This window comes from Humulus lupulus, chromosome X (genome assembly GCF_963169125.1).
Source record: "Humulus lupulus chromosome X, drHumLupu1.1, whole genome shotgun sequence".
Classification (NCBI taxonomy): Eukaryota; Viridiplantae; Streptophyta; class Magnoliopsida; order Rosales; family Cannabaceae; genus Humulus; species Humulus lupulus.
The window spans coordinates 17,488,963-17,499,695 of NC_084802.1; the positions used below are offsets into that span (position 1 = coordinate 17,488,963).

The 10,733-nt window shown below is 28.6% G+C and overlaps 1 protein-coding gene across 9 annotated transcripts; it reads left to right on the top strand.

Annotated features, from left to right (window-relative positions):
- The first annotated feature begins 2,333 nt into the window (after positions 1-2,333).
- Positions 2,334-4,984, top strand: LOC133804463 (probable polygalacturonase At1g80170). 9 transcript variants are annotated; one of them, XR_009878497.1, is made up of 4 exons: positions 2,334-3,055; positions 3,604-4,107; positions 4,277-4,645; positions 4,758-4,984. XR_009878497.1 is itself a non-coding variant. In XM_062242619.1 (4 exons), the coding sequence occupies exons 1-3, from the start codon at positions 2,858-2,860 to the stop codon at positions 3,943-3,945; spliced, it is 390 nt and encodes a 129-aa protein (XP_062098603.1). In that variant the 5' UTR covers positions 2,350-2,857; the 3' UTR covers positions 3,946-4,645; positions 4,758-4,984. The 9 variants fall into 9 exon arrangements, 1 of the variants encoding a protein (XP_062098603.1); XR_009878494.1 differs by having other exon boundaries at positions 2,336-3,055; positions 3,604-4,355; positions 4,433-4,645; XR_009878495.1 differs by having other exon boundaries at positions 2,338-3,055; positions 3,604-4,355; positions 4,529-4,645; positions 4,750-4,984.
- Positions 4,985-10,733: the final 5,749 nt, after the last annotated feature.

Consider the following 10,733-nt stretch of genomic DNA (forward strand, 5'->3'; position numbering starts at 1 on the left):
TTGCGAGCAAACTTACAAATACTAACTATAATTGTTGTGTGCTTTGTAAAAATGGTTACATTCTAATCTTAGTTATTTGATGTTAGTTTTTGTATAATTTCTCATATTGCACAATTGTTTTGGTCACAGGCTGGCTCAATACCTTCTGAGGCCTTAAGCATAAAGAAAACGAGACCTTATTTTTGAAGAAATTGTTTTTTTGGTCCTTATTTGTAAAAAAAAAAAAAATCTATTCTCTCCTCATTTCATATTAAAGGATACTTTTGGAGGCCTTTTTTTTAATAGATAACTTTTTGGGCCTTTTTTCTCATGAAAAATTGAAGAAAAAAATTGAGGCCTTAGGCTAAAGCCTAGTTATCCTTATGGTTGAGCCAGCTGTGGTCATTGGTAGTGATCTACAAATAGAATCAGTAAGCATTTTAAGTAATAAGTAACTAGCTTTTCAATTTTAGAGTTGTAACAAGTTAATAGTCATTCTGGTTTTTTGTTCTAAACCATAAACTATATATAAAAACTCCAATAAATTTATTTCTAAGATAATAGCATAATACTAACTAATTAAACTAATCACTGGACGATAATTGCACACTAAACCAATAACATATTGGAAATTAGTTACTAATATCTTTATTAAAATTATAGTAATTGGTTGCTAAATCAGTAACCTCACAACAAATAGTAACTCCCGTAATTACTCAAATTCAAGAATTGAAGACATTAGTAACTAATTACCAAACTAGCAATAAACAAGTAGATTCAGTAATTAGAAGCCACTTAGTAACTGAAAAGATAGTAACTCGTTGCTAATATTGCTACAATAGAACTAAAAGTGTGCATTATAACAAAACAGCAATAGGTTCAACAACTAGAAAATGCTTAGTAACTGAAAAAATAGTAAGTAATTAATAATATTGCTAAAAAAGAACCAAAGATGGTCAATAGAGCCAAAAACCCATAACCAGTGACAGACCATGTTTATTTTATTTTTAAATAATAATAATAATAATTTTTTTTTTATATAATTTAGTCCGTTTTTGTACATTTTTGCATCTATACTCTCATTTTTATATAAATTTGATTCCATCTACACCCCCTTTTATGGAAATTTTACATTTATGCCCCCCTAAATATCTTTTTTAATTTTTGGCCCCGGTAAACAAAATTTTTAGATCTACCATTGCTCATAACCACTGTAAAAAGTGAAATCATTAGTAGAAATGTATAGTTTGTAGTAAAATAGTGACTAAAGAGCACTCCTAATAGGTGTTCTACTCCATTTTTTAAAATACCTCATCAAAACATAGATTTTTATATTTTACCTCTAAATTTTACATTATACCATACATCAGCTTCTCTATGTATTTCTCTACATCATTTAAATATTATATTTTTAAATCTATTTTATTACTTAAAGTCAAATAAAATAATTGAAAAATAAAAAAATAATAATAAATATATACTAAATGGAGAGAGAAAGCTTATAAAGAAAAATAATAATATTAAAATATTATATAAAAGATATGTAAATGTTATGTAAATGTAGATATAAATTAATTGAAGTTTGTGCATAGCTATTATAAATATATGTATAAAAGAGCTGATGAAAGATGCTTTTATGAGTTTTAACTAAATATTATAGAGAAAGTGTATTACAAAATATATCACAAAAACATACATTTTTATAATTTATCTCAAACTTTTACATTATACTATACACCTGCTTCTCTATTTTTTCTCTACATCATTTATATATATATTATATTTTTTAAAATATTTTATTCATTTTAAGAAATAAAATAATTAAATATAATAGTATCATACTCATATATATACAAAAATTTATAAAAAAAATAATAAAATATTTATAGCTTGATGAATAGTGTTTCACTATATATAGAGAAATACTATTCATTTATGTAAAAAAATATAACTTTACATCATCCATTGGAAGACTACTTAACAATTTCTTTTTTTATATTATAAAGAATAACACATTTCAGCTCATCCATTGAAGATGCTCTAACTATTACAATCAATGACCAATAAATACTTAATAAAGAATAACTATAGCTAAAAAATTTATACAAGTCTTGCTAAGGCACCCTAGGATTCCCAATACTGCCAAACATGACATATTACTTTTACCCCGATTTAAAATTAGATCTTATATATTTTTAATTTAATTAAAATATGTGTAACCCGATATATCCTTATATTAATAGTCATGTGTCACTTAGGCTATTGATACTCTATAGTGCTCTTTAGCATTATTTCTCTTTTTATATATAGTTCTTTTCGTAAATATAACTTTTATACAAAATCTTGGCAAAAATATGATGAAAAACTTTTCCCACATTTTATGGGAAAATTTTGAGTAAAAACACGAAATTCATGGGAATTAAATCACAGATAAAAAAAAACAATAAAGTTACATAACAAAAATTCATTCAAAAAACAAATGGCAAATTCGACCACCCTGAGACCTTCTCTTCTTCCTCGCCTTTTCTTCTCCTTCCTCTCTCTGAGTTTTTCTCCTGTTGGCTAATGAATCAAAGCTACTAGAATGTCGAGGGAATGAGGGGTAAAGGCCTTGATTTGGTGGTCGAGTCCGGCATCAATAAGGGCGACATGGAGAATTTGGTTTCTTCTTCTTCTTCTCTCTCTTTGATTTCATTACACATTCATTAATTATAATCTCAATCTTTTTCTCCACTTGCAAACACCTTAGTCTTTTATTTTTCTCAAATTTAGGGTGTGTGGGTTGAACTCTATGCATATATAAATACACTAGTTGAGAGCATCTTCGTTATAAGAGTTTCTTTTTTTAGAAGGAACGATGTAGAGTTTGATAACAAAAATGAAAGAGAACCTCAATAAGATCACACAGGATGTGCATGACGATGAAGATGATGACGAGTTCCAGATCTATGGTGTCAATGGAGGTGGGGCGTTGCTGGTCTTTGCTCAGGGAAATTCTCACTGTTTTGTGTATTTCAAGTTAGTTTATCGCTCACTGCTCGTGAAAGGGATCGATTACTCTACTACAAGTCTTGAGGTATGTTGTTGGCTCTTTCAGTAGTCTGGTTTGAGACATTTGTGTCATTTCCAAATCAATGAGTTTCTTGGCATGGGTTTTAAATTCCAAATTCAAACCTCATTTAAATTAAACACTTTGGATAGATTTTGAAGTTTCTTGCCTGACTCTGTCTATGGTTCTTTGATAAGTTTTGGATGTCGATTACCCATTCTCTTGGTACGAATGTAGCTTGATATAGATGTTTTATTATTTAGAAACAATTTTGTAGAGTTAATGACTTCATGGCAGTCTAACACATATTTTCAATTATTGTTGCATTACTTTTCTAATCAAAACAAACACAAGTTTAACTAACTAATTCCTCAACACTCACTCACTCTCTCTATGTGGCAAGTTTCTATTATTCGATTAACTTCTTAGTGATTTTCATATCTCATATTATTTTCAAGAATCACTATAAGGGTATGAGCCAATACTTTTGATAGCATTAGCTCTCCTTTTTCTTCATACACATTTTTAACATTTTGCATTACTCCTTATCATATGGATTGTATATCTTTTAGTAGATGTCTGGAACCATCACTTCTCCGAAAGATCCTAAAGCCTGGTCTGGTTTGAATCCATGTAAATGGCTTTACATCCATGAAGTGAACCACCTCACCATTGAAGGAGGAGGTACAATCAATGGGATGGGACATGAATGGTGGTCTCGGTCTTGCAAGCGCACCCCAGAAAAAGTATTACAATCTTGTGCCATGTCGACATGCTCCCACTATAAGTGCTGCTATATTTTTCAGACATGCAATTAGTTTTATTTTTAAATTTATTTTTCTTATCTGCCCTTTAGTTTAGATCATTATCTCACAGTAGTATCAATTATAATTCAGGCTATTACTTTCCACAAGTGAAAGAATCTGAAGGTTAAGGACCGAATGCTTGTTGATAGCCAACAAATACACATGGCATTCACTAATTGTATCCTGGTTTTGGCATCCCATCTCAAACTCGTTGCACCTGGTTCTAGCCCTAACACTGATGCAGTCCACATTAGTTCATCAAGAAGAATTGAGGTCGACCATAGCATTTTCAAGACATGTCACTTTAGGCCTTGTTCAGATGGCTTTCATTAAAACCACTCCTCTTTTTCATCTCCTTGACAATGGCTACACATTGATGAGCTATATTTCTTGAGTTTGACATTGGCTCTACAAAATTCTCATAGTTATTTAACTTGTCCAGGTGATGATTGCATTTCTATTGTTGGTACCTCACAGATTAGGACACGTGATATTTCTTGTGGCCCAGGTCATGGGATTAGGTAAGGGGCTCTACTCTTTTAATAATGCAAGATTGTGTATCATGATCACCATAACTGACTCTAACCTACATCCATAGTATTAGAAGCTTGGGAAAGTCAAAGTCAAGTTTCTTAACCAAGCTGGCACCGTTCCACTCCTGGAGCAATTTATACTTTTTCCATGTATTATTCAGGGTGGTAGTTGTTTTGCTTCAAAGATTTCATTCCAAAACGTGTTAATGGAGAATGTATCAAATCCAACAATAATAGGCCAATATTACAGTGACTCTCAGAAACCATGTCACAACCAGGTTGGGATATGTCAGTAGCAGCTTATGCCATTAGTTCCTTCTCTTAAAATAATGTGGACAAGGTACTAATAAAACCTGACATTATATCTTTAATATGTCCTTAGAGATGCAGATTTTGGCAGCGAAAGTGGAGAACATATCTTTCATACACATTAAAAGGACTTCGGCTACAGAGGAAGCGATGAAATTTACTTGCAGCGATATATAGGTTACCCTGTGAAGGGTTGTATTTAGAAGATGCACAACTTCTGTCATGCATTAGGGAAATGACCATGTCCTTTTGTTGGGAGGCTTATGGCTCAAGTTTGGGTTTAGTTGATTCACCATATTGTTTTTCTACCAGTGACGGCTCCATCAAAGAGCCAGGGTTATCAATTAGCTATTCACACGTACAGAGCAGCTAATATAGTTTGCCATAAAATTTCTTTAAATTGCTTGGAGTTTGGTGAAGAGTAAATAAGATGGTAACTGATTACCCATAATATCGGGTAACTGGTTACTTTGATGGGTAACAAGTTATCCTGATTGTAACAGGTTATTTTGCTTTAAAAAATCACACCAAAACACAAAGTATCAAACAAAAAGGTAACTAGTAACCTTGATATATCAGAAAAAAAAATATCATTTGAAGTAACTGGTTACCTGCAATTGTTTTTTTAAAATAAAACTCTGTGGTGTAATTGGTGACCTATCTTTAAAAAAGCTCACCAAAAAAATATCAAAGAATATAGATAACTGGTTACCCCAAAAATCATAAATGATTACCCGATGGAGACATCCATATTTGAAAAAAAAAATCATAGATTTTGAAAAACGAAACGTACAATCTAAAAAAAAAAATGTTTATAATAAATAAAAAAAATTAATAAACACAATTTATATTAAAAAAAACTTTCCAAAACAACTATAGTAAAATTTAAAATAAAAATAGTTATATAATATTAATATAAACAAAATCAATTAAGCTAAAAAATAATAATTAAATTACAAAAAAAAAACTTTCTACTTTAATAAACTTGATTAAGAGTAAAACTATGTTATAAGCTAACTTTTATACAAAAATATGGTAAACTAAATCTATAAAATTATAAATTCTAAAAAAAAAGCCATAAAATAAGGTTTTTTTTTTTAAAAAAAAAGCCATATTTTTTGTACTTGGTTAAAAAGGTATATAAAATGTAATTTCTACTTTTATATAGACTAGCAATCAATCTAGTAGCCCTATGTACTGTTCTTTGTTCTTTCTGATGCATCTCCAGTTTGAATTCTTGATATTTATCTTACGAGATTTTTAAGTGCCAAAGTTAGGAAGACGAAGAAAAGAGAATTTCCTTTTTAATAGATTTTATTTTATTTTCGTTAATTAATAAATAAAAACTAAGGCCATTTGGTCTTATTAAAAATATTTTAATTAAATTTGAACTCGTTAAACATTTTTAACCATATTATAAAATAGCATGGTTGACTTGTAATTTTTTAAAAAGAGTCTAAACTAGAATAAAATTTATATAACGAGGACACCAAAGTTCAACTAGAATAAGATCCTTTTAATTCATGTTGTTGAAAACTTTATGTGTTAGTATTAAATTGAATAAATTTTATTAAAGCATATATACTCTCTATAAATATATATAGTGCATACATCAAAATTACAATCCAATATATTAGGTTCAACAACATCAAAATCAAAATCAAACACTAAATTAAAACTATATACAGTAATATGTTCATGATATTATATTATAATAATCCCTGGGAAAAAAACTAAGCCTCCTGAATCTGGAGAACTTCTAGAGACTACCCTTAATCTATAAAGATAATTATAAAATAGAAATTTATAAATTAATTATGTAAAAATAATAATCCACTAAATAAAGAGAAAAACATTAAGGTGGTGCATCTAGCCAGATGGAAACCAAACAATATTAACCAACAGAAAATACAATTGCATCAAATCATATCAAATGATAATCATCCAATGATAAACATAAATTTATGTTTATGCAATGCTATATTCTGCTTCATGTTCACCTAATTAGCTTCAATTTACATCTCATTAATGATTGATATTGCTACTTCAAGCAAAGCATTTAACCTCGCTTTGGAATATTATATGGTGATTTTTTCTTTCTTCAAAAATACCTATTGGAGAAAGGTGATGATTAATTATATGTATTCCTTTAATTCAAGTTTTGTAATTTTTATCAGTCAAGTAATAGGTATAACTATTGTTTAACACTATAATTAATATCAGTAACATATAAAAGTTTAATATGTGCTCTATCTCTGTAGTAGACATATGTATCTAGTTCGTTCATATTAATTTTACTTACGCTATTATAAAAATAAAAGATACGTAGTAAATTTATTTTGTAACCGATATATACACTCTTAAATATTGGTTTCTATAAGACTAGTTGTAGTGTTATCATACATATGAGATTATGCTAGTTTTATATTAATGTTTAATTTTCTTTTTTGATGACATTTATTGACCAATGTTTATCCTCCGAAGTGTTAGCAATAATTGTAGATATTTACTACTATTGAAAGATCAAATGAGTTATATCCATTCTATTCTTTTCCTTTCCATATTTCGTTCAAATCATAATTATTTCAATATGGCTAACAAATTTTATTATGTTCTCCTCAAAATCAAATTTTAAATTCATTACATATATAATGCCTATCCATCATCATCACACGTGTGAATGTGATATAATAAAAAACATTCATATTGGAAAGAGACTGATTTTTTAGGGCTATACGATAAGGGTAGTTTACACATATATATATATATATATATATATGAGAAAAATATATATAGATTCTAAACTTATGGAAAAAAAAATTATACAAAATATGATAAGTTTTGGAAAAAAAAAGTTTAAAATATGGTAAATAAATTACCATAAACTTAATTCTCTTATTTTTTCTTCTCTCCCTCACGATTTTTCTCTCTCTCTCTTCTCATTTCTTTCTTTCTCCTCCCCCATTCAGTGTCCATCTAAGATATCTTCCGGCAATGCCACCTCTGTCGCTGCCTCCGACGACGACGACGATGACGACCTGGTTCTTTTTCTTCTTTCTTTCTTTCTTTCTTCTTCTTCTGTCTTTCTTATTCTTCTTTTTCTTTCTTCAAATCTAGTTTTATTCTTCTTCTTCTTTTTCACATCTAATTTTGAATTTCATATTTGATTTTTCTGAGTTTTTTTTTTTTTCCAAATTTGTTTAAGTAACCAGGTACTTGACTTCATATTTGATTTAATTTAAGAAATGTACTTTATGAAATAATAGACTCATGGATATAAGCTTATCTATTGCTAACCATGTAAAAATCTCTTTCATTGTCATTTTATTAACAAATTGTTGTTAGAATTTTCTTGTGCCAACAAATATAAAAATAGCCTAAATTAAGAGTTCAAACACTTGAATAGTTCTCACACGCATATTACACTCATCTGGTTAGGTTCTTTGGTAGACACATTTTCTAAACACAAAATACACACCAATATAATATATAAAGTGCATATCACACACAAACCACTGCTCTATTAAAACTTGGAATAAAAAATTATCGTTGAAACTGGCAAAATTAATATTTCAGATCATACTTAAAGTATTTAGCACTAAAAATCTCAAATTAGAGTTCTATCCAAACTTTTGAAATAACACTAGCGTGTAGCATTGATAGGATCTCACCTCTTTTTGTAATTTAGCAGTTTAGACTGAAAGGAAATAACACATGAAATTGCTAGTAGTTTTAGTGCCAAATATTTCTCTAGTTTTCTTTCTAATACGCTCTAGATTAAAGAAATTCCTTGTACAGTCGTTGGATAGTGCAGTGTTAATAGATTATTAGATGCTGTGTGCCAGAAATGAAAGCAACAGATTTTTGTTATGACAAATCAAGAGAACAGCAACTACGATTAATTTAGACCTAGGTGTAACCAGTTACAATAACGATTAATTTAGATTTTTTTGTTTAGATTTGATTTTGTTTTCACACCTGACTAAGTAACCAGGTACCATAGCAAGTGGTTCTTTTTTTTAGATTTGATTTTTTTTTTCAAACATCGCTGTAACCAGTTACGATTATAATCAGTTTAGATTTTTTGTTTGAATCTTATTTTTTTCCAAGTCTGGCTAAGTAACCGGTTACCATCGCAACTGTCTCTATTTTTTTCAGACCTAGTTGTAACCAGTTACCTTCAAGATCAATTTAGTTTATTTTTTTCATATCAGTTTTTTTTTTCTTCCAAATCTCACTAAGTAACCAGTTACAATTCAGTTGATATTTTGATAATGATACATTACCTAAAAAAATAAAAATTATTTTTATAGTTGTAACTAGTTACTACAACACCACTTAAATAATAAAACTGATTTTTATAGTTGTAACCGGTTACCACACATCACTAAAAAAAATGGATAGTGGCATACGATTATTATCACAAAAAAAAATCAAAATTATTTTGATAGTGGTAACCAGTTACTGTGGATAAAATGTTGATTGAAGATGATAAAAAATAGAAGAAAAGAAAAAGAAATGAGAATAAAAAGTATGGTGATGAATATGTCTCAGTTTTTTTCTTTCAAAGAATTATGTAACAAATATTTTATCAAATATAAATGATAAAAATTAATACAAATAGATTAAAATTATTAAAACAACCTCAAAATATAAATGATACTTGCTTGATGATGATTGACTTCTTCTCTTCTTTGGAGGAGCAGTGGTGGAAGCAATTGAGGAAGTGAGAGTAGCAGTGGATGAATTAGGCTGCTGTTGCAACATTTGGTTTTGATTTTCTTGTTCTGATTTGCCTCCAAAAAAGGTCACCGATGATTGAACAGCCGCCATCTGAATTTTCTCGAAAAATCTTTGCTTGCTAATATATCTCCAGGAAAAGAAGAAGAAGAAGAAGAAGAAGAAGAAGAAGAAGAAGAAGAAGAAGAAGAAGAAAAAGAAGACGAAGAAGATAAGATCAATCCAAATTATATTAAGACATATCCATATGAATTTGAAAACCAAGCAGCAGTAGCAACTTTCAAACAACTAAGAAAAAAAAATCAAAGCATCTGAAGAGAAAAGAGAGATGGATAGATAGATAGATAAATATAGAGAGACAATAAAAAATCCAGAAAATCAATAAAAGAGAAAAGAAGAAAAAAAATAATACTACCAATAATAATATAAGAATAATCAATACAGGCATTTTCTTTTGAATATGTCTTAGTTTTTTCTTTCAAAGAATTATGTAAAAAAATATTTTATCAAATATAAATGATAATAATTAACACAAATAGATTAAAATTCTTAAAATATATAAAAAATAGGTACTAAAAAAGTATAAAAGATAAAATATGGTATACAAATATATGAGAAAAAAACTCCCATAAAAAACTTAAAAAAAAAAACTGCTATATTTTTCAAAGTTTATAAAAAAATTTCATATTTGGTATAATTTCCTCATATGATAATTTTATAATAAAACTAATACTTATATATTAAAATAAAATTTTACTTTTGTATAGATATTCGATGCATGCATGTATAGCAGCAGAATTAATAATATGACAATATACATACAATACTTTTTGTTAGACTTGTACACATTCTGACTAGAGAATTAAGCAAGGGAAATTTTACGTTATATGCATTATAATTTAGTGAATTTGTGTAATATACCAACATAAGTTATTATCCCAAATATATGACAATTTCAATTTTTTAGACAAAAATACCCCTAACATTCAAACACCAATTTTCTTTCTCAATCCAAACTCTCTCTCTCTCTATCATATCTCATTCTCTCACTTTCTCAAACTCTCTCTCTCATTCTAATATTGTAGAACTCGAAAAAAATACCAAATTTAAAAAAAAAAAATCATCAAAACACAGACATTTGAGTGAAAAAATATGAACTTCCAAAGTTTTCGTCAAATTTCAGTATAGAGAGCATCGATTTTGCATCGAAATTGCTTCGAAAAAGCATTGCTTTGGCCAAAAATCAAGTTTTCATGATTGCATCGCAACAGCATCGAAATACCATCGATTTTGCATCGAAACACCATCGATTTTGCA

Bases quoted from the DNA above. Each gene is read 5' to 3' on its own strand.
- LOC133804463 (XM_062242619.1), top strand. From the start codon at position 2,858: ATGAAAGAGAACCTCAATAAGATCACACAGGATGTGCATGACGATGAA. The intron at 3,056-3,603 runs GTATGTTGTTGG...ATCTTTTAGTAG, and splicing joins ACTCTACTACAAGTCTTGAG to ATGTCTGGAACCATCACTTC. The intron at 3,775-3,924 runs GTATTACAATCT...ATTATAATTCAG, and splicing joins GCAAGCGCACCCCAGAAAAA to GCTATTACTTTCCACAAGTG.